Source organism: Moschus berezovskii, chromosome 13 (assembly GCF_049115385.1).
Source record: "Moschus berezovskii isolate FMDL1 chromosome 13, NW_MosBer_1.0, whole genome shotgun sequence".
NCBI lineage: Eukaryota > Metazoa > Chordata > Mammalia > Artiodactyla > Moschidae > Moschus > Moschus berezovskii.
In genome coordinates, this window is record NC_142472.1 from 60494405 (window position 1) to 60519526 (window position 25122).

The window sequence follows — 25122 nt, forward strand, 5'->3', positions numbered from 1 at the left end:
GTCCCATTCTCCTCCTGCTTTCAATCTTTCCCAGCATCAGGGTCTTTTCTAAGGAGTCAGTTCGTTGCATCAGGTGGCCAAAGTATTTTAGTTTCAGCTTCAGTGATTATTCAGGACTGATTTTCTTTAGGATGGACTGGTTGGATCTCCTCGCAGTCCAGGGTACTCTCAAGAGTCTTTCCCAACACCACAGTTCAAAAGCATAAATTCCTTGGTGCTCAGCTTTCTTTATGGTCCAACTCTTCCATCCATACAATACACAACTAGATGGATGTTTGTTGGCAAAGTAATGTGTCTGCTTTTTAATATGTTGTCTAGGTTGGTCATAGCTTTTCTTCCAAGGAGAGCATCTTTTAATTTCATGGCTGCAGTCACCATCTGCAGTGATTTTGGAGCCCAAGAAAATAAATCTGTCACTATTTCCATTCTTTCCCCGTCTATTTGCCATGAAGTGATGGGACTGGATGCCATGATCTTAGTTTTCTGAATGTTGAGCTTTAAGCCAACTTTTTCACTCTCCTCTTTCACTTTCATCAAGAGGCTCTTTAGTTCTTTGCTTTCTGGCATAAGGGTGATGTCATTGGCATATCTGAGGTTATTGATATTTCTCCCAGCAATCTTGATTCCAGCTTGTGCTTCATCCAGTCCAGCATTTCTCATCATGTACTCTTCATATAAGTTAAATAAGGTTAAGTACTGTTATTATTACAGTTATTTTCCTATGTATATTATATTATGTGCTCATCTATTCTGTATTAATGAACACCTTTCATGGATGGAGAATTAATTCCACTTCTTGAGTCTAATCTCTAGTCCCTAATCTTATATTCCTTTACTTCCTCTTTCTCAGCTACTCACTATTTATGTCTCCTTTTTACTTTATATAATTTGAAAGCCAACTTCAACCTTTTTTGGAATAAAATAGAATATATGTAAATAAAATATACATTTTTATTTCTAGAATTTAGCACTGTTAGTGCATGGGCTTTTTGTGTCCACAGATATATTTCTGTTTCTTAGAACAAGAAGTTCTAGTCTTTAATAAATAAAATATCTATTGAATAAGGGATTGAATGACTTCTAGATTTCCCACATATTTTGTATATGCCTATTATCTTCTGCCTAAATTTCCCATTTTCTAGATCAAAAAGATATCCAAGTTGTTAATGTTTTTCCTTAAAAAATGGTACTGATTACTGAATAAACTAATTCATGTGTGATTTGACCAGTATAAAATTACGAGGATCATCATATCTTTTATTCCATGTGTATTTGTCTGTCACGGTACTTAAAGTAGCATTTAGGAGGGACAGCAGTACTTATGTGAAGAAGGCAATGGCACCCTACTCCAGTACTCTTGCCTGGAAAATCACATGGACAGAGGAGCCTGATGGGCTGTGGTCCATGAGATCGCGAAGAGTTGGACACGACTGAGCGACTTCACTTTCATTTTTCGCTTTCATGTATTGGAAAAGGAAATGGCAACCCACTCCAGTGTTCTCGCCTGGAGAATCCCAGGGACGGCGGAGCTGGTGGGCTGCCGTCTGTAGGGTCACACAGAGTCGGACACGACTGAAGTGACTTAGCAGCAGCAGCAGTACTTATGACTCACTTGGCATAATGTCACAAGTCAAATACATTGCCTTCTTTCCCAGTTTACGTTTGTTTTTTTTTTAAGTTCCACTGGATATTAGGTATTTCTCTTTTAAACAGTTTTACCATTAATTCTTTCAACATTTAGTATAAGTTTGCTAATATAGTTTCTCATTTCTTTATATTCTTTACATGGAGATTAGATCCAGTTATTTTTTTGTTACATATTTTTTGTCAGTCTAGTAATATAAAAGAAAATGAATTTCCATGCCTTTACATTCATCTTTAGTGATCTGCATCTTCTAATATTTATCACTTTTCAGAGTTAGTGCCTTTTTAAGTTGTCCTGGAACTTACCTCTTATTCATTTGTTCTACTTTGCTCTATTCTTCTAGATTCGAAATTGCCTTTTCCCATTTGAAATAAAAAAAAATTCTCTTAGATAGTTTTATTTCTTACAGCGTCTTTCACTTATCTATAGTGACATTTTTTAAATTAAAATTAGTTTTCAACTAGAAGACTTGAAATTTTTTAGACTCAGTATTTTCTTGCTAGTTAAATATTTGTTTTGTTGTATATATAACCTCTCATATTATCATTAGTGATTGTTTCTGTTTCTTTTCAGCTGGTTGGTGGAGAATTTGACTTGGAGATGAACTTTATTATCCAAGATGCTGAGAGCATAACGTGCATGACAGAGCTTTTGGAACACTGTGATGTCACATGTCAAGCAGAAATATGGAGCATGTTTACAGCCATCCTACGAAAAAGTGTTCGGAATTTACAGACTAGTACAGAAGTTGGGCTCATTGAGCAAGTATTGCTGAAAATGAGTGCTGTAGATGACATGATAGCAGGTATGGGATTATCTGATAGGAAAGTATAATTTAAATGTTCATATACTTCTCTTACTCTCTAGTTTAATATAGATTTTTTGAAGCTACCTTGTTTTAAAATAGATAAGTCAAGATGTATTGGAAATGTGTCTTTTATATTAAGGGAAAACCTGAGAATGAAAGATGATTTCTGTATTAGACAGATATAATTACTATTTTGGTTTTCCAGGTTTTAGAAAATCTAAGTAATGTGGTGTAAGTGCCCTGAGATCTATCGGAAAAAGGAGCGGTACCTTTCTATGTAGAACTTAAACTTTTACATAATTAAAATACTATAATACATATTACATTTCTATAAAATTGGTACTTTATTAAAAGTTCTCTGAACTCCATCGTCTTCAGTATGACATATATGGAACAGGAAGTGCTAAAAGCCTTAGGACAAGCATGCTGTAATTTTTGGAATTGTCAGTCTTACTCTGATATTTTTTGGAGGAACTTTTATTAAATGCAGACATTGTGGATTAGAGTATACAATTTGTGTGAAATTTCAAGGTGAAAGTTTAATAATTTTGTGTTGTTATGTGTTATTTGAAATAATAATTTTGATATGTGTAATTCTTCATCACCAGTTCTTTACTCACCTGCACATCCATTTCCCTCTGGTTAGATGCACTTAAGTAAAATATTTTGAAAGATGGTCCCAGAGCACCAGCTATTCCCAGAAAATAAGGAGTTTGTGATGTTGATTCTCTTAAGCCATGAGTCTTTAGCCTAACTTTCTTCTGACTTGAAAAGGTTTCATAATTCTAAAAGTGCTGGTAAAATTCCTCACAATATCTGATCATATCTGATCCTTAAAAATAATTCAAACACCAGAAAACATCCTCTATAATGTTTTCTTTTATGCATAGTTAGTTTTAATATCAGTAGAACAAAATATTAAACAGGAAAGAAGGAATGAATACTAAAGATCAATGCTTTTTAAAGTTTAAACAATATTTCACAATTTTGTTTTTCTTATAGAATATATTAAAATCAGTTGTAATTGCTTTCAAGGTGGCATGTATCTCTATTTAGAATGATTTAGCATTCTCTTTCTTGGTTACTGATGGTTAACTTGAAAAATTAGAATCAAAATTGAAAGGTATTTTTGATGGAGATATGGTACCATTTCTCTAAATTTTAGCATTAGTAAAGTAGTAAAGTCACTCAGTCGTGTCCGACTCTTTGCGACCCCGTGGACAGTAGCCTACCAGGCTTCTCCGTCTATGGGATTCTCCAGGCAAGAATACTGGAGTGAGTTACCATTTCCTTCTCCAGGGGATCTTCCCGACCCAGGGATCGAACCCGGGTCTCCTGCATTGGAGGCAGACGCTTTTAACCTCTGAGCCACCAGGGAAGCCCATTAGCAGGAATTTATTTGTATAAACTTACATGTACAAATGTTGTATAAAACATCATTTGATCTTTAAATCCTCATATCTGGCTTTAAACCCTTAAAATTCTTTCCCTTTTCTTTCTTTTTTGTAAATAAAGTGCACTTTATAGAGTATACTTTAGAAAGTGAGCCCCAATTACTAACACACTGTACATAATTCACGAGTACTGAAGTAAGGTGCTAGTAAGCTTGATATTACCAAGAAGCTCATATCTTCACATTTTCTGTTACATAAAGACTCTTAGTTCCCTTGTCCCTTATTCTCATTAATAATATGGATAACACAAAATTTTCACTTTTTGTTATTTAAACATTAAAAAAGTGTTAGAAAAATTTCTTCTACCTTACTTTTCAGTAGAAAAATTCAAATCTAGATAACATACTAATGAAGCCCCAGTAACCACCAGAACACTACTAAGTTTTCATTCTGAGTATTTTGTAGCATGCTACATTAAAAGAGATCCTTTTCATTGAATAATGTTGAAGGTATCACTAGAAGGTATTTAAACATCTATTGTAAATTGATAGTATATTTTAATAGTATTTTTTCTCCTTTAAAAATCTTGTATGAGAAAAGAGTTGTGAAAAAAAAAAAGAAGAGTTGTTATAGTGAAATTAAAAATTGAGGTGCTTGTTTATGTTATCTGTATAATAAGAAATTTTAATAATTATATAATTAAATACAAATTTAGTAGATTTTTTTGTGTGACATATATAGGAGATGAGATAAAGGTTTGGAAATACAATTCTTTTACTGTAGTATGTGTAGACATACGTGAAAGAAATCTTCAATGAAGATTTTGCCATTTCAGCTAGTTGCTTTAAAATGCTTAATAGTAACTTGAGGTTTTAAGGTGCTTGGTTTTTATCTAGAATTTTTTCTTAGAAATAGATCACCTGGCTAATATGTAGTAGCTTTGGACATTTTTATAATTTGAATAATGAGTGATCTGTCATTAAAAATATGTCTGTTTAAAATGGCATATCCACAGTCACAGTTTTATCATAGAGATTGCTTACTTACAGTGGTGTTATGAGTAAGTCATTTTATTGATGACTTAACCATATTACGTTTCTATTTTGAAATACATACATAATAAATATTTTTAAAGTCTCAAAGTTCAGCTGTTAATCTGTGATGATATTAAATAATGTATATATCAATAACTAATTAGTTTATCCTAACCTAAACTATTAATTGATGATAAGCTTCTTATAATGTTTATGTATATTTATTATAACTTGTATAGTATCTGAATTCTTAGTAAGTGCTTTATAAAGAAATTGAGGTATGTATATTTAAATGTTTAATTTCTTGCAAAGAATGACTCATAGAGGTACTATGACTCACAGTATCTAGAGATGAGAAAGTAATCAGAGACAGATTAAATGTATATTTTTTTCTTATTGTCTAGTGAGCCGGTATGTCTTGTATGCACATAAATACATTGTCATAAGGGATATCACTAGTCAGGGGTTGAAATGGTGCTTCCTTTTAGAGACTAGTGGGTAAAAATCAGAGCTCTGAAGACATATTGCCTAGGTTTGAATTTTAACTGTACCACTTACTAGAGTGTGCTTCTAGTGGATTAAGTTACCTGTGCCTCACTTACTCATTTTTAGAAGAGGTTAATGGTAATACTTAAGCTTGTTACAGGGATTTGTGAAGTTAATGCTTGTAAACCACTTGGAATGATGCCAGGCAAGGAGTGAGTACTCAGAATTGTTGCTGATGGGCCAGGGGATATTTCAAGAGTATATTTTATTAAGAGTGGATAATTCTAAAACAAAATGTGGTCAAACGTCAGTTTTCATTTGAAAATAACAGATTTATAATGTTAAATCATTGTACCTTTGCATATTTTTGCCTGTCTATCCCTGCATATAGTAGATTTATGTGTAATGTATGTATATTCTGGGAATTTATAAAATTATTTTTTATGACTTTTCAAAGAGAACTTAATTGAAATCGTAATTCCAGGTGGGAAAAAAGTCATTATTTTTTTCTTATATGGTGATTAATAATTGTTAATTTGAATGGCTATTCATGAGGTCATTTGGCTATAATGGATACCAATGTCTATGTAGAAATGACGAGATAACTTTTGCTCTTTCTAAAAGTGTATTACCTTGACAGATGACAGCTCATGACTAGAGTTCAGAATAACTTTATTTTCCTTTGAAGATCTTCTAGTTGATATGTTGGGGGTTCTTGCCAGCTACAGCATCACTGTCAAGGAATTGAAGCTTTTGTTCAGCATGCTTCGAGGAGAAAGTGGAATCTGGGTAAGCTGTGGTCAAAGGGAAAAGTATTCAATATCAGTGCATTAATAATTAATGTTCAACAATTTGTCTATAGAGAGCTATAAACTTGAATTGGTAATAGAAATTGTTCCTCTTAAATAGTTCAGTAAATGATTTTAAAATAATTTTATCTCTAGTTAGAAAATAGTCTGATGGTTAAGGTGATATATTAGATATTTTTGTTAAATTTGTACAGTGACATTTCTCTTTTTTTGTTTCCTTAGCCAAGGCATGCAGTAAAATTATTATCCGTTCTTAATCAGATGCCACAAAGACATGGTCCTGATACTTTTTTCAATTTCCCTGGTTGTAGTGCTGCGGTAAGTTTTAAATACTTGTTTGTTTTTATTTACTTTAAGTCAATTCTATTATGGCATAATTTACCCAGAGTCAATTCAGCAATTTAAAACTTACAGTTTGTTGAGTTTTGAATAATCCCTTCACGGTCACCACAGTCATGATTTAGAACAGTTCCATCACTCAAGACAAATTCCTTTTCTCTTTGAAGCCGGTTCCCTCTCCCTGGTCCTCTCCATTGCAACCATTGATTTATTTTGTGTTTGTATAATTTTACCTTTTTAAAAATTTCATATAAATCAAATCAAATAGTATCTAAGTCTTTTTTCTGTCAGCCTTCTTTTACTAGCTTAATGCTTTTGAGATTATTCATTTTGTAATAGATTATCAGGAGTTTATTCTATTCCTTTTATTCTGAGTAGTATTACATTTTATGGATATATACTACAGTTTACTATTCACTAGTTGATGGACTTTTGGGTTTTCAGTTTTTGGTTATTATAAGTAAAACTATTAGGTCTTGAATGTAGATCTTCTGCAGGTATGTTTTCTTATCTCTTGAGTAAATACATAAGAGTGAGATTGCTGAGTTTCTTATTAAGTGCGTATTTCATTTCATAATAAATAAGCAAATTGCTTTCTGTAGTGAAAAATTTGCATTCTCATAAGCAGTATATGAAAATCCCAGTTGAGCTGCATCCTGGACATTCAGTTCATTCAGTTCAGTCCAGTCTTTTTAATTTGAGACTTGTAAATGGTATAATAAAGGTAACTCATTAGTAGTTTTAATTTTGTGTTGCCCTTATGGCTGATACGGAGCATTTTTCTTGTATTTATTGGCCATTCTTAAATCTTTTGTGATGTTTATGTCCACTGTAAAAAATGTGATTGTTTGTCTTGTTATCTCAAGAGTTCACTATATATCTGGATATAAGTTATTTTGGAAATGCATTTGTCAAATATTTTCTCCCAATCTGATGCTTGTCTTTTTATTTTCTTAACAATATTTCTTGAAGTGCAGAAGATTTTAATTTTAATGAAGTTCAATTAAAATTTTCTTTCTTTTACGGTATATGCTTTCTGTAGTCTAAGAATTGGTATAAACCAAGGTTATAGGGTTTTTTCTCTTATGCATTCTGCTGAAAGTTGTTTATATTAGCTCTTATGTTTAGGTCTTATGTTAGGATTACACAAAGATCCCTTTTGTATGAATTTTTAAAATATGGTGTGAAGGAAGATTGGAGGTTAAGTTTTGTTTTAACATGTGACTATTAATTATTTCATAACCATTTGTTAAAGCAACAGTTCTTTTCACTTTGGATTGTACTGATACCTTTCTTGAAAACTGTCTGGTCATTTTTGTGTGGATCTAGTTCTGAATATTCCAACTCATGAAACACAATGTATTTCTACCTTTGTTTCATTTTCTTTTGATTTTTCAGTTTTTTGTAGTTTTTAGCATGCAGGTATTAAACATTTTTGGTTAAATTCATTCAGAAATTTTCCATATTATATGTTAATATATAAAAATGAAAAATTTTATTATTGTTGACCTTATATTGTGAGACCTTACTAAACTCACTTACTTGTCCTAGCAAGTTTTAGTAGATATCTTTTAATTGCATTTTGTACCTTATTACACTGGCTAGGACCTACAGTTAGTAATCATAACAGTTTTGACTTAGTCTTAGGGAAAGCAGTAAATATTTCACCATTACAATATGCTATTAGTATTAAGTTTTAAGATAATGTCCTTTATCAGGTTGAGGAAATTCACTTCTATTCATATTTGCTGGGCATTTTTTTTCACCATCCATATGTTAATGTCAGTGTTGAATTTTGTAAAATGCTTTTTCTGATTTTATTGAAATGATCATATAGTTTTTCTTAATCTTATTAATGTATTGAATTACAGTGACTGATATTTCGGTGTTTAATCACCTTTGCATTCCTAGGAAAAAATCTATTTGATCACAGTGTAACAACCTTTTCATACAGTACTGGATTTGATTTGCTAATGTATTACTAAGAAATTTTACAGTTATTTTTATGATTGATTTGAAGATACATTTTTCTTTTCCTGTAAAATCTTTCTCCGGTTGTGGTCTTAAGGATCATAAACTCATTTCCTCATAAAATGAGTTGGGAAGTATTTATTTCTCTCTATTGAAGAGTTTGTGTAGAATTGATAATACTTACTATTGAATGTGGGCTTCCCAAGTGGTACTAGTGGTATAGAACCTGTCTACCAGTGCAGGAGACCGAAGAGATGCACCTTTGATCCCTGGATCAGGAGGATCCCCTGGAGGAAGGCATGGCAACACACTCAATACACTCCATTATTCTTGCCTGGAGAATCCCATGGACAGAGGAGCCTGGCAGGCTACAGTCCATAGGGTGGCAAAGAGTCAGACTTGACTGCAGCAACTTGGCACGCATGCACACACATACACACTCTTGAATGTATGCTAGAATTCACTATTGAAGCCATCTGGGTCAGGGATTTTGTTTGTGAGAAAGTTTTAAATTATGAACTTCATTTCTATAGTAGATATAGGAAAGTTTTTTGTTTGAGTGAACATTGGTAGTTTTGTGTCTTTCAAGTAATTTTTTGGTTAATTTCAGTTATCAGACATATTGGCACTATATTTGATAAAATAACTAAAATAACTATTTAATGTAGCTTTTTACAACTGTGTATTCTATAGTATTTTTTCATTTGGTGAAATTTTAACTGTTAATGTTTTTGGCATTGTGCTTTGTACCATTTATTAAATAAAAATTAATAAAAAATAATAATTAAAAAAAAAGACTGAACAACTAAGCATGCATGCAGAGAATTAAGATCTTGTAAGCTGCAGAGCACAGCAAAAAAAAAAGTCACTTAAAAGCAAAGACATCATGTAATATTAAAAGGGAGAATTCACTGTGAAAATACATAATAAATACTAGAGACACCAAATATGTGAAGCAAGCATTATTATAACTGAAGGGAGATAGACACACAAAAATAGTAGGAGAGTTCAATATGCCACTTTCAATAGTGAATGGAACATAAAATTCGTATCAGAATTGCCTCATTAAAAGGAAGGGTCACATAGAAGGAATTCGATTTAAATAGAATTCATTAGCATAGAACATGTTTGCATTTAAATAGACTTTTCTGGGAGGGATGGGGTGAGGAGGGAGGTGGGAGGGAGCTTCAGGACAGTCGGACACATGTATATACCCATGGCTGATTCATGTTGATGTATGGCAAAAACCACCATATTGTAAAGTAATTAACCTCCAATTAAAATAAATTAAAAAAAAACTCAAAAAAAAATATATATTGGCATAAAATTGTTCATCTTATCCTCTTATTATCCTTTTAATGTCTGTAGGATGTGTAGTGATGCCTCCTCTTCCATTGTTGTTACTGTAATTTCCCTCAGTCTAATTGGAAAGTGAAAGTGAAAGTCATACAGTCATGTCCTACTCTTTGAGATCCCATGGACTGTAACCTGCCCAGCTCCTCCGTTCATGGAATTCTCTAAGCAAGGGAGTATTGGAATGGATTGCCATTTCTTTCTGCAGGGGATCTTCCTGGCTCAGGGATCGAACCCAGGTCTAGCTGGAAGTGTTTCCATTTTGTTCCTCTTTTCAAAGAAATAGCTCTTTCAATCTTCATGATTTAATCATCTCATTCTATATGGTAATATTGTAGAGCATATGTGGAATTTTTGGCTAGAAGAACAAGCTTTGATTTCTGAATCCTCTAGTTCATTTGTAGAGGACTAGTCCTTAGTGTTTCTTGGCTTACTTTCATGTAAAATATTAGTAGTTTTATAATGGAATAGGTGTTGTGAGCCTGTAATGAAATAATGTACTGTTTAAGCACTGTAAAGTTGTAAAGCATCATGTAAATATTTACTGCTCTTTGGTTATTGTAAGTACTTCAGTGTTCTTGCAGTCTCCCATTTTTTCAGCCATTCTCCTAAATTTATATTTTTTCCTTAATATTTTGTTACTAATCTTTTTTTTAAGTTACAGTTTCATCAACTATGAACAAAACATAGGAACATTAAAAAAATTACAAGATGGAAGTCAGTCATTTTATGTATCTGTTTATTAGAGTGGAACATATATAATCTGCAGAGAAAACACTGTCACTTTCTCTAAGTGGGTGACTGTTCTCTTCATAATAGTTCTGCTCACACACATACATATTTCTAACACGTTTTACAGAACTGTTGTTAATCTGATGTCTGATAGGTTTCAGTCTAAGGTATGGGGAAGAAGAGCAAAGTGTTTTGACTGAAATATAAGCAAGTTGCTGTTTTATATATAGAATTAACAAAGTTTAGCTAAAGCTGATGAATGACTCTGGTTTAATAAATTGCCTCAGTATGGTTGCAGTTCATCCTGTTTTTAGCCATTTGGCCATCAATTACCTATCAATATGCAATGCATTTTACGTATACATAACACGCACAGAGATAATTTTAATGTCATTAGTAGTATATGTTTGAATTGTTTTTGCTCGTAGGATATTGGTAGACTTATACTGTCTATTCCCCTTTTCCTGGTTTTCCCTGCATCACTCATTTTCATAAAGAGTAGCTTGGATCAAGGGTATGTTCTGTGTAGAGGAGGAAGTAGGGAAGGAGCTGGAACTTTTATAACTATTATTTCATTTGAGGCATACAGTCTGTACAAGATAAGTGACATTACTGCTATTGTCAGTTGAGGAAACTAAGTAATAAGCCTCCTCAGCATAAACATTGTTCACAGTCTTCAAGTAGAGTCACAACCTTAACAAGAATTTGCCTGATTTTAAATCCAGTATTTCACTTAACAACAAATTGGCTGATTTTCAAACATGTTACTTCTGTTGTTGAACTGCTGAAAAATTTAGATAGGAGCCAATTTTAAACCCTTCCTATCGCAGTGTTTCCCGGAGAAGGCAATGGCAAGCCACTCCAGTACTATTGCCTAGAAAATCCCATGGATGGAGGAGCCTGGTAGGCTGCAGTCCATGGGGTCGCTAAGGGTCGGACACGACTGAGCGACTTCACTTTCACTTTTCACTTTCCACTTTCACACATTGGAGAAGGAAATGGCAACCCACTCCAGTGTTCTTGCCTGGAGAATCCCAGGGATGGGGGAGCCTGGTGGGCTTCCGTCTATGGGGTCACACAGAGTCGGACACGACTGAAGTGACTTAGTAGCATCGCAGTGTTTTGATGATCTGCTTCTGAATGAGCATGAACCAGTGGCATTTTAGTAATAAGAAAATACATAGTGTTTGGACTACTGCTCACATTGGTGCCTTTGGATGATTAAAATCATGACACCATTTACTTTCCCTCCAAAATGACCAAAATAACATATTAGGCCTTCTGAATTGTATTTCACATTGTAGAGATACTTTCTATGAGTTTTGTTGCCTCCATATGAACAATTTGGTAGTATTTACAGAGAGTTAATTGAATTCTTCAGTGATTTGTGTGAAGGTGAATGATAAATGTAAGATTATATTTTATATGCCCTGTTACCTTTATGAATATATTGTTTAGATTTGGTTTTCATGATTATTATCTATTTCATGAATTTGCTTAATTTAAGAAATAGTACACTTCTCTATTCATTGAAACAGTTAACGCATCCTATCTGAACATCAGAATCTTTTCTGTTCGTATTTTTGCGAAATGAGACAAATGTAAATTTTGGAGTCAGCAGCAGTCTAGGAGGCAGTGAGGGATACAGATTTCAGAGTTCTGTGGACTCACTGGACACAATGAGGGACCCTATTTATGGATACCAAAATATTGTAGAAGGAGGTATGGAAGAAATGTGAAGGCAGCTTAAACCCATAATCACAGACAGAGTCCAAAGGATATGCCATTATCACCATGGAATAATGGGTATTTAGGCCTGAATGATTTGGGAGTAAATGAACCTGAGTTCCACATTAGGCAGTCCTCTCGCAAAGTTAGCTTTCTGTGCATTGATTAAGGGAGCATGTATGCATTAAAGAGTTGAAAAAAACTAGGGATACAATGTGTACTGTATGAAAGACTTTGGTTGGTACATAAGTAAGAACAGGAAGTTGAGTCATAAGCTTTAGAAATGGGACATTTTAGGTCCCCAAAATATTTTTCTAGCTGTTACTTATTAAATTTAAGACTATACTTCAATAAAAGATAATAATTTTAGAATATATATGTAATAAAAAATAAATTTAAGAGAATGTCCTTGAGTAGAGTTAACCATCTTGTTGAAGAGATTAACCATAAAGATCCCTATTCATCTGTGGAATTATTGTTGTTTTTGTTCAGTTGCTAAGTTGTGTCTGGCTCTTTGTGACCCCAGGGACGGTAGCCTGCCAGGCTTCTCTGTCCATGGGATGTTACAGGCAAGAATACTGGAGTGGGTTGCCATTTCCTACTCCAGGGGATCTTTCCGACCCTGAGATTGAACCCGTTTCTCTTGCATCTCCTGAACTGGCAGTTGGATTCTTTACACTAGTGCTACCTGGGAAGCCCTAAAGAATGTTATTATATCATTATAATATGGGAAGCAAGACCAAAGACTATTGTTATATCATTGTCACTAAAGCTTATTGTATTTTTCTTCAGTGAGATTTTTCTTTTTTGTGTTGTATTTAGTTCACTGGTGTTTGCAACTGAATGTGATTTAGGACTCTTTCAGTCCTACCATTTGGATAATAACAAATGAGTACCACATGTCTTTTCCATGGTAGAAGAATAGTTCTGGAAAACTTGAAGAGCAGTTCAATTCAATTTCTTTCCTGCATCTCTTAGTTCAATGCATTGTCTAAGTTCTGATGTAGAGCTCAGTAGACCAGATGACGAGACTGATGATGTATTAATAGAAAGTGCCGGGGCCATTGGCTGGAAGTAAGAGATTGCTTGGATATGTGGAGTAATGGGGGAAAAGAGAAAGAGTGAGCTGCCCTCCTGAATGCTTATTAATGCTGCAGTGGCAGTGTTGTCATGAGTTGCTGTTGCTGATATGGAAGTGCACTTGGGTATGCTGATCATGGCAAGTTTGGAAACCATGAATCTAACCCTGTGCCAGTTGTGTTCCACAGGCATTATGAACGAATGAATACATTTAAGTTATTTTTATAACTCTGTAGAATCACTGTTCGGTGTCCTCAATAAATATTTCTCCTGTTTACCTTGGTACTCTGAAGCAGCTATAGTAGGTGATGTTTGGTTTAGTCAAACTTAGGGAGGTATAATCCAGCAGTAAACTTGGCAAGAATTACATTTTACTAACAAGCAAACAAAAAAATTAAGTAAAACAATTTCCTTTTTAAAAAGTTAAAAAAAGCTATATTGACAAACTGGACTAATTGCTTAGTATTAAAATCTGAAAGGACATGACATATTGTGTAGGAAAACTTGCATTTCATTTTTAAGGTTTCAGTCTTCATTTCAAATTGCTTCCATTTATGTGTTTGTATGTGTGTTTTCCTTATGCAGTAGGCATTTTGCTACTTTGAGTTTTTTCAGTGATCACATATTCAGTGTTTTCTATGTCTTAAGTCACAATGCTGGGAGTATAAACTGTATTTCTAACTCTTTAGGAACTCATTGGTAGACATAAAAGCACCTTGTTACAACAAACTGCTAAGTGCTATGTGCTAGGGACTAACTCCTATGGGAAGACAATGAAGCAAGAAACTAGGCTATGGTGAAGTTCAGGAGAGCTTCACAAGAGAGAGATGTATTAGCCTGGAATTGAGGGGTAATTGGGATCTTATTGGAGGCTGTGTTTTGGACAGAAGCAGCATCATGTACAAACTGGGGAACAGGTAACAGAACAGAACCATGTTAACAGTTGGATCAACTGGTATGTTCAGATATACTTTGGGATGTAAGGTAAGGCACTAGAAGAGAATAAGATTGAAAGGATTTGTTGGAGCCAGTGTGTAAAGAGCCTTGTGTAACCTTAAGAAACTTAGAATTTATTTTATATGCAGAGGATATTTAATATGGAAGCTGTGTGTTATATTTCAGTAAGTTCATTAGCAGCAATATGAAGGATCTGCTTGGAGGAACGGATCAGTAATAAAATCATTAAGGGTACTTATCTTTTATGTGAAGGAATTTAGATATTTCATAGGAAGATAAGTGAATCCACTTTGTTGACTTCGGGTCAAGTAATATATTACTTTCTCATTCCCTTTTCTGAGAGTGGCTAGTTATCAACTGAATACTGTATTAATTCCTTTCCTACTTGTAAGTGTATCTGAGTCCTTTTTGATCATAAATTTCAATAGTTCAGTTTCTGAGTGATAAACCTCATGTTCCCCTTCTTTGTTTCAGTATTAGTATTATTTCTTCATACTTCTGTTTTTCAGTATTGATTCCATTAACATTTCTGACACAATTTTTTTTAATTGAAAATTCAGCTTCCTTTATCAAGTAAAATATTACTGAAAACCTAATGTAAGCTGAAAACTGAAAATTTTGCAGCATATGTGTAAGGGACTGTATACTGGTGAAATCGAAGGAGATGTTATTGGAGTACAGTTTGAACCGTACTATATAACTTACAGATGAAACTTGATTTATTGAGTATTTGAAAGTGTAATGCATCTATAGTCAACAAATAATAGATTATTTTAATAAGATAATAATTTCTATTTTTATATTTGTCCATGATTCTTTGATACTCATACCTTCATTGTGTTTTAATCTGTGAAAGCCATACTTGACCTTAGTTACTGTCACATTTTCTTTAACTGATACTTTCCTATTTCTTATCATTACCTTGTAGGCAATTGCATTGCCTCCTATTGCAAAGTGGCCTTATCAGAATGGCTTCACCCTAAACACTTGGTTTCGTATGGATCCATTAAATAACATTAATGTTGATAAGGATAAACCTTATCTTTATTGGTAAGTTATATATTTAATTTTAGTACTTTTCTCTTAAGCATTTCAATTTTTTAAAATATGTAACATAGTGTCAAGGCAACATAGTACATAGAATAAGTAAATAATAATGTTAAACCTATAAGTATACAGTTATGTCAGTTTATTTTATTCATTTTTTGCTGTTGATTCTAGGCTATATGCCCTACTTTTTTTTCCCCCCTTCAATTCCATTTTAAGAATCAGGTGTTACAGACCTTCTGTCTCGAGTCTGCACAAATCAATTGTATGTTCTGAGTGAAGATGCTGATCAAGAAGAGAAAATGAAAAACAAACGACTATCAGATTTCTTTCACTTTGCCTTTTGACTTATATGGTTCTGTGAGCATAATTAAGATATGCTTTGAAATGCTGATTTTGATAACCATGTGCTGCTGCTGCTGCTAAGTCGCTTCAGTCGTGTCCGACTCTGTGCGACCCTGTAGACAGCAGCCCACCAGGCTCCGCTGTCCACGGGATTCTCAAGGCAAGAGTACTAGAGTGGGTTGCCATTTCCTTCTCCAGATAACCATGTGAGAAGTTATAATTAGATAAAATTAATTATTTAGTAGATAACTAACAGAATGGGTGGCTCATCCCAGCAGTGGGTTCACCTGTAAGACTCAAAACTTGGTCATTTTAGATTACCAATAATGCCAAGTCACAAGAACATCAAACTTTCATTTATTACCTTACTATTGGAGAAGGAAATGGTAACCCACTCCAGTATTCTTGCCTGGAGAATCCCATGGACGGAGAAGCCTGGTAGACTACAGTCCACGGGGTCGCAAAGAGTCGGACACGACTGAGTGACGGAACGGAACGGATGTACTAGGCATTATAAGTGTTTATTTGTATTACATCATTTAATACTTACAGTGCTCTGAAATAAGATTGCCTGAGTTTAAGTCCTGCCTTTACCACTCACTGTTTATACTGTGCTTTGGTGTCTTCAGCTGTAAAATGAGGATAATAATAGTACCTATCATGTAGGATTTAATGGAAGCATAATATTTTATGTGCTTTTTATATAATGACTACTTCAGAAATGTGAGTGTTGAAAAATGTGAGCTATTGATAGGTTGTAGACTCTACTACAGAAAGATTACATATGGATAGTATGTATGGATAGTATGAGAGAGAGTTTTAACGAACATCTGAACTTCCCCAAACATAAATGGGGTTGAACTTCCAAAAGATCATTTTGGGAGATCATACTTTTATTGCAGTAGTACTGTCAATTGTCAGAACATTTACAGGTTTATGTGTGAATGAATTCACAGCTGGAGGAGTATTTCTCTGGAAGAAAATAACTGTTTCTTAGTCACATCATTTTTTCTTTTTTTCTGTTTTAGACAGTACATGTACTCCTTTGCTTGATTTTGCTTGATTACCTACCTTTTTTCCCCAAACTTGGCTCTCACTTTTTTTGTAAATTTGGAAGCTATTTTCAGAGATACAGTAGAATTAAAGAGCTAGTTGTTTTTGGAAACATTAACTGTGTATATGATTCTGTATATGCTAATCCAGGTGATATTTGAAAGTTTATGAAATCTACTTGGTAGCCTTTTATTGACCATTAATTTGTTTTTATGTATTTATGTTACTTTATGTATTTGTGAAATTGAAATGTTAAAAGATTCTATAGTCTTCTATTTTCCCAACTTAAATTTCTTCTTTTAGTTCTAAAGTTTTCCTGTTTTAGTCTTTATTGGTACCTGTAATACCCTTTCTACTCTGTAGGTATACAAGTTTTATTTTTATAATTGTGTTTTGTATTATTTATATAATAGTAATCTTCAGGTATATTGTTCTTTGTAGCAGAGGATATTATACTACTTTCAGTTTTCTTTGCAGTTTTCGTACTAGCAAAGGAGTTGGTTACTCTGCTCATTTTGTTGGCAATTGTTTGATCGTTACATCACTGAAGTCCAAAGGAAAAGGTTTTCAGCACTGTGTGAAATATGATTTTCAACCACGCAAGGTATGTGTAAGTAAATCATCTATTGAGAGTAATGCAATTCAACATTCCCACTGTCTTAAAACTACCTATTATGACTTCCATAATATTCTTTTATTGGTTTTCTCATGACTCCTATCTCTTATCTCTGTCTGCATTTTCTTTTATCTTTTATGTCTAATTTTTGACATGAAAAAATCAGTTTCCTGACCTCTTGCAGGAAGAGGTCTCTCATTCTCTCTCTTGCTGTGATATATTCTACGACATTCAGTGATCACTCAGTGCATATTTACTGAGTGCCAGACACTGTTGTAGGCACAGGAGAGATGACAGTGAACAAAACGGACAAGATCCTTGCTTTTGTAGAGCTGCTTTTTTTTTTTTTGCCCAGGGATTTTTATTCACTTTCGGGGCATATTCTATCCCATATCCATAGGAACCCATCCTAACAGATTTGGAACTCGTGTAAGGTGGAGGGACTGCTTCATTTCTTTTTCTTTCTTTTTTGTTATCCCATGTATATTGTGCCACATACTGAAGAAAATACTATTTTGAATGGGGTTCTCAAATATGTACCTTTATTTTTTACATGAGTCTAATAAAAAGTTTTCCCTTATGTAAAGGATAATTTAATTGTTATTTCTATTAAAGAATGGCAATTTAGCAATAATTCATTAATATATTAGAAAATAGCTTAATGCAATGATTTTAAATAAAATTATATATTAGAAGGGGATTTCTTTATTTCTTGATACAAATCCCACTTATTTTCATATAATTCTCATTGCTTCTCCTCTAGAAATTCTGATTCATTAGATTTGGGATGAGACCTTGACAGTGTCAAATGTGCCAAATTATTTTGAATTTTAGTGGGAATTTGTTAGAAATACTGATCCTTGGACTTACTTTCATGGCAGGAATATGAGTATTTAACAAATGCTCTATATGATTTTTCTCATCAGACAGGTTTGAGAAACAGTGCTTCAAATAGTAGAAATAAGAAAACTTAAGAATCAAATAAAATTACCATTAAATAATATAAAGCAGTTTAACCTGATTGTTCTCTCTCTCTTCTCTCTCTTTCTTTGTCTTTACATTGTTGCCTTTTGAGAAATACATTCCCATTTGTAACAAGTCTTTCTCTCTCTCTCTCTCTATATATATATGTATATGTGTATGTGTACATATATCTTGGTAGTCTCAGGGAGTGAAGTGGGTCTTGAAAGGCCTTCTGTAAAGATTTTTATAAAATCTTGAAAATCATAAGTATTTGATTTTGTGCTAAGTTGTTTCAGTCGTTTCCAACTATTTGCAACTCTATCAAGTGTAGCCTCTCAGGCTCCTCTGTCCATGGGATTCTCCAGGCAAGAATACTGGAGTGGGTTGCCATGACCTTTTCCAGGGGATCTTCCTGACTTACGTATCAAACCCATGGCTCTTAGATTTCCAACTTTGGTAGGCTGGTTCTTACTGTTTCATTAGTCAAGATAACTCCACTCTCTTATTTCTTCCCTTTGTTTAGTTTTTTCAGGTGATACCCTAGCTCAGTTGTTATCCTTCCTAATAAGAAATTTAATTAGACTATCAAGAAGTGTTTTCCTAGTGCTATCACTTACCCAGATGTTTGGCCTTGTGGAAGTGAATGGAAATGATTAGCATATTACTTCATGTAGTAAGTGCTCAATGCATATTAACTGCTATTGGTATATGTATAGATATCATGTCATAGTTTTCTACTGAATTCTTAATATAGGCCTTTTTTATTGTTCCTGTTAGTATCTTTCTTTTATAGTGCTATTTTTGAGTCTCTAACTAAATGCAGACCTCAGTGTACATTTATAGTGTCAGTATACGTACACATTCTCCAAGTTTATTCCTGTTTCCTTTAGTCAAAAACTATCAAGTCACAACTTGGACTTTCTTGGTTCAAAAAGTCACTTGTCTGTTATCTGTAGAGTACATCTTGATTTTCCTAAGGAAAGAAGATAGAAAAGTTTATTTTCTTATAAATACGTATTATTCATTTTGAGATCATTCATTACATTGTGTATTTATTTATTCACCCATTTAATCTTACATGTTGATGTTATGACCAAAAGCAAATACCAAACTTAATTATCTGGCTAATAATTGGCTAACTTTATTACTTAAGTTGGTTACCACTATCCATTTAAGTGAAAAATTGGAAACCTTTTTAGATTCCCTTTTTAAAATTAGCACCTCCAGTCAGTTTTGTTAACTAGTTCCTGTACCCCACTTTTAGAATTACCAATGCCTTTATCTTAATGGTATCACTCACTCGATGGACATGAGTTTGAGCAAGCTCAGGGAGATAATAATACACAGGGAAGCCTGGCATGCCCCAGTCTGTGGGGTAGCAAAGAGTTGGACACAACTGAGCGTCTGAACAACAGCTCTTAGTCCTATCAGTCTCACTTCCTTACTGCTCTCAGTTATGTTCCTAAGCTATGGAGATGATCATTTCACTTTGCTGCTTAAAATTCTTTAGTGATACTGCACTTCAGTTCGGTTCAGTTGCTCAGTCCTGTCCGACTCTTTGCGACCCCATGAATCACAGCATGCCAGGCTTCCCTGTCCATCACCAGCTCCCGGAGTCTGCTTAAACTCGTGTCCATTGAGTTAGTGATGCCATTCAACCATCTCATCCTCTGTCGTCCCCTTCTCCTCCTGCCTTCAATCTTTCCCAGCATCAGGGTCTTTTCCATTGAGTCAGTTCTTAGCATCAGGTGGTCAGTGTGTTGGAGCCTGAGCTTCTTCATCAGTCCTTCCAGTGAATATTCAAGACTGATTTCCTTTACAATGGACTGGTTGAAGTCTCCTTGCTGTCCAAGTGACTCTCAAGAGTCTTCTCCAACAGCACAGTTCAAAAGCATCAATTCCTGGATGCTCAGCTTTCTTTATAGTCCAAAATTCTCAATCCATACATGACTACTGGAAAAACCATAGGTTTGACTAGACAGACCTTTGTTGGCAAAGTAATGTGTCTGCTTTTTAATATGCTGTCTCGTTTGGTCATAACTTTTCTTCCAAGGAGCAACTGTCTTTTAATCATGGCTGCAATCACCATCTGCAGTGATTTTGGAGCCCCCAAAAATAAAGTCACTGTTTCCATTGTTTCCCCATTTATTAACCTTGAATTGATGGGACCAGATGCCATGATATTTGTTTTCTGAATGTTGAGCTTCAAGCCAACCTTTTAACTCTCCTCTTTCACTTTCATCAAGAGGCTTTTGAGTTCCTCTTCACTTTCTGCCATAAGGGTGGTGTCATCTGCATATCTGAGGTGATTGATTTTTCTCCTGGCAATCTTGATTCCAGCTTGTACTTCATCCATTCCAGCATTTCTCATGATGTACTTTGCATACAAGTTAAATAATCAGGGTGAGGATATCCAGCCTTGACATACTCCTTTCCTGATTTGGATCCAGTCTGTTGTTCCATGTCTAGTTCTTAATGTTGCTTCTTCACCTGCATACAGATTTCTCAGGAGGCAAGTCAGGTGGTCTGGTATTCCCATCTCTAAGAATTATCCACAATTTGTTGTGATCCACAGAGTCAAAGGCTTTGGCATAGTCAATAAAGCAGAAGTAGATGATTTTCTGGAATTCTCTTGCTTTTTCAATGATCCAACGAATGTTGGCAGTTTGATCTCTGGTTCCTCTGCCTTTTCTAAATCCAGCTTGAACATCTGGAAGTTCACGGTTCACATACTATTGAAGCCTGGTTGGAGGATTTTGAGCATTACTTTGCTAGCCTGTGAGATGAGTGCAGTTGTGTTTGAACATTGTTTGGCCTTGCCTTTCTTTGGGATTGGAATGAAAACTGACCTTTTCCAGTTGACCTGACATTTTTTGGTAACTGAGGAAGAATGTCATTTTGTGTTACTTTATTTTGTGAGTTTTTTAGTGCACTATTTTATTTTGTAAATCAAAATGAGGAAAATTAATTTTTGTTCAAATTATTTCAGGTAGCTTGAAATAAATAATATTTTAGTGGTTGAGAATTACTATTATGACTTTATAAATATCATGCAAAATAAGTATGAAATAATTGAATAGTGTTTTTAAGTAATCTGCAGAACAAAGTTTGTGTTTTATATTTTTATGTTTGGGGTGGAAATGAGTCTAAATCTTCCTTACTGGTGAAAACATAATTGTTCAAACATCAGTAAATCATTTGTATTTTTCTGTTGTTTAGAAATAATGTTTACATATTATCTGAAATACACTATTATCTGAAGCAGGCTTTTATCTGAATTAGACTATGGATTAGATTCACAAATTGTTAGAGAACTTAAACCATCTCATGTCAGAATGCTTTTTATTGACACTAGTAACTATAATATTAGAGCTCAGTATAAACCTATTCCTTGATTCTTAATTTATAGTCATACACTGTTAAGTTAGAAAATATAATTACTCCTAGATTTAATAATTCTACATTGTGAAATTGAAATTATCTCAATCTTATTATAGCTGTTAAAATGGTGTTCCTTTGACAGATTTCGCCTGACTATGCAGTCCAGAGTAGAATCCTACATTATTCTTTCTCAGTTTACAACGTCCTTTTCCACCCACAGTCATCATCATGGTTTTATAATTCTGTATTCGTTTACTTGTCTAATGTATGGGTCCTTCCACTGCTCCTTAAATTCCAGGGAATCTTGAATAAATAAATCTTGACCTATGATCTGTCTGTCAAAACTGTCAGTGTGCCTGACACACTGAAAATATTATTAAATGAATGACAACAAATTGTGTTTCCACAATTTTTGGATCTTGGTATAGTGAAAGGAATATCAGTCTAGGGCACCAAACGTTCTTGCTCTATTTCCATCACACATTTATTCTCTATAAATCATTTCTTTCTTCTGTAAAATGAGAAATGGGGGAGTTAATTTGAAGTATTCGTAGTAGATTATCATTAATATTTCTTCAAGTAATTTTTTGTAGTGTGGGATAAATGTTATGATTGCCTTTAATCAGTAATAACCAAACATTGCATATTGATTGCCTAATTTTTTTTTTTTCATTTAAGTGGTACATGATCAGCATTGTCCACATTTACAATCGTTGGAGGAACAGTGAAATTCGGTGTTATGTTAATGGACAGCTTGTATCCTATGGTGATATGGCTTGGCATGTTAACACGAATGATGTAAGTTTTTATTTATCTGTGTTTTAATGTATTTGAGTATTTGATATATCACTGCTTATAGCTGAATTGAATAATATAATTGTTTGGTAGAAACTAGCTTTAATTTGAAGTTTTTTCTATTAAGTGAATTTTGCCTTAATTTAGAATAATTAAATTGCTAAAAGACACAACTAGTGATACAAAAAAGGAAAATCAGTTGGGCAGATTATTAAGTTTTAGGTTCAAAATTTAAATGCAATATTCTGTTCTTTCAGAATCTTAAGCATTAAAAGATATGTATTTTACTTTATTTTGATGTGGAAGTAGTACCTTAAATACAGTAAATATGTATAGTATGTTAATATTGTTTATTAGATAAATGGTGGTAAATACTGTGGAGAAAGGTTAACTCAGAACAAATATAGAAAGTGTAGGTATAGGGAAGGTAGAAGCCAGATCATCCTGAGACGGCCTTAGTGATGAGACTAGGGAAAGCCATGTGGGTATTTGCAAGAAATATCCCATTCAGTGGAAACATGAATGCAGAGTCTTTGGGGCAGAAGTGAAAATTTCATCTTGGTTTTTATATTTCTTTAAAGTTTTTTTTTTTTTTTTTTACTTTAAAGGCTTAAAGAAAACAAAGAATCTGTTACCAAAGCAAGTTGTAGATTGCAAAGTTTGAAAATATTTACTATCTGTTCCTTAATAGGAATAGTTTGCTTGTTCTGTCCCAGAAACTTAAAGTTGGGTCATAGTCAATACATATTTATGAGAATAATTTTTTCCAGAATTAGAATATTCAGTGAAATTCTGCTTCATATTTGCCTTCCAGAGGGGATAGTCTTTTTATTATAGAGTGACCTTGTTGACTGCCATTGACTCTATAGTCATATTTTAAAAAAGAAAGGAAACAAAGACTGATTTTTTAATTATTTGCAATAATATTCCAAGAAATGGAGAGGCATGGAGAATAACACACACACATATGTTATGTAGTCAGTTCTTCAGTTCCTGTACTTTTGATTAATGATTAGGTATTCTATGAGGAGTTTCTCCTTTGGAGCTCATCACAATTATTTGGTTATTTTATTGAAGCATCAGAGGGATGCCATACATAAATAATGTCTTGCTTGTAGGATAACCTGTGAGGATGGGTAGTGAATAGTGACTGCTTTCACTGGTCTGGATAGATGGGGCCACGTGTTAGGTGAGATGTAGGAATTAGAGGTGGGAAGGATCTTGTTCAATGTGGTTTCTTAGGTGCTAAACTCCCCAGATGGAGAGCATTGCATAATATCATCTGCTTTTGTCAGCAGATTTTGGTAATTATTGTGTATTTGATTCTGCATTATACCAATTCATCTAAGAGAAGGAAGTGATTTTTCTTTGTTTCTTTAACTTAGGGTAGAGAAATAGAGAAATATATCCATAATGGAGAAATTAAGTAGAATTTAAAAATTTTGGTCCAATGTGTTAATGGTTAAATTTGAAAGAGTCATTCTTTTGATTTAGGTAACTATCTATGGACAATTACAAATCATTATAGTTTAAAAATAAGTTATACTTTTTTAAATAAATAGTTTTAAGCTCTTTTGCTTTTAACTGTAGAATTTGGAAAGTTGGTCAAGTGATTATAGAATAGTCATTGTTTGCTTGCCCATAAATATGAAACATTTGACTGATTAACTTTCCCAAAAAAGTCTTTAGTTTTTTTTTTTTTTATTTAAATAATCCATAGAGTCTTAATTGTTGGTTTCTTCTGTTATTATTATTATGCTTTATTGTATTATTGACAATAAAGGCAGATTTCCTAAAATATTTTGTTATTGCAAGCTAAAACATTGGATTTTTTTATGACTTTTTAAAAATAGAGCTACGACAAGTGCTTTCTCGGATCTTCAGAAACTGCTGATGCAAACAGGGTATTCTGTGGTCAGCTTGGTGCTGTGTATGTGTTCAGTGAAGCCCTCAACCCTGCACAGATATTTGCAATTCATCAGTTAGGACCTGGATATAAGGTAGGAAGATCATCTTATTATAAGTTCTGTGAAAATTTATAGGTGTGAAATGTGAAATACTATACACAATATAGTATATAATGATAGGTTTTCTTAAATGCGGTTTAAAAGTCATCTCTGTATTTTGGAACTGAGTCATTTTGTTTCAAAGGTGTTGTTTTCTCTTTTTAACTGTTTTCCCTTTCCTTTCCTGAACTTTTTTTATTCTTTAGAATGTTTTCTAATGATGAAGCCATAGCTTTTGTTGACAGAATTCTTAAATAATATATTTTGTAAAACCATATTGCTTAACATGATATTTGAAATCTCAAATTAGAAAATATATGAATTATATTATGAACAAATGAAATGTTAGAGATAACCCAAATAGAATAGTTAATGATTTTGAAGGAAAATGATGTAAAATATTACATGTAGCTGAAACTATTCAGTGTTAGCTTCTATTTTTTTGTTTGCTCTTTGCTGTTGCACGGAAGTGTGCAGAGTAGTGCATGTTATAATTCTGCAAGAAAATTATTTAGTGTGATTGACCGTATTTTCTTGTTTTTTTGACTTTAAAAATAAAGATTTACTTAAGCAAGATATT

The 25122-nt window shown here is 33.6% G+C and overlaps 1 protein-coding gene across 2 annotated transcripts in view; it reads left to right on the forward strand.

The window, feature by feature from the left end:
- Positions 1-25122, forward strand: part of NBEA (neurobeachin) — a 671823-nt gene that overhangs the window by 79292 nt on the left and 567409 nt on the right. For both annotated transcript variants that reach the window (XM_088842722.1, XM_088842723.1), the window contains exons 2-8: positions 2219-2450; positions 6056-6156; positions 6399-6494; positions 15265-15386; positions 17259-17385; positions 22420-22539; positions 24390-24536. In XM_088842722.1, coding sequence (XP_088698848.1) covers positions 2219-2450; positions 6056-6156; positions 6399-6494; positions 15265-15386; positions 17259-17385; positions 22420-22539; positions 24390-24536 — 945 coding nt within the window. The remainder of the gene's footprint in view (positions 1-2218; positions 2451-6055; positions 6157-6398; positions 6495-15264; positions 15387-17258; positions 17386-22419; positions 22540-24389; positions 24537-25122) is intronic.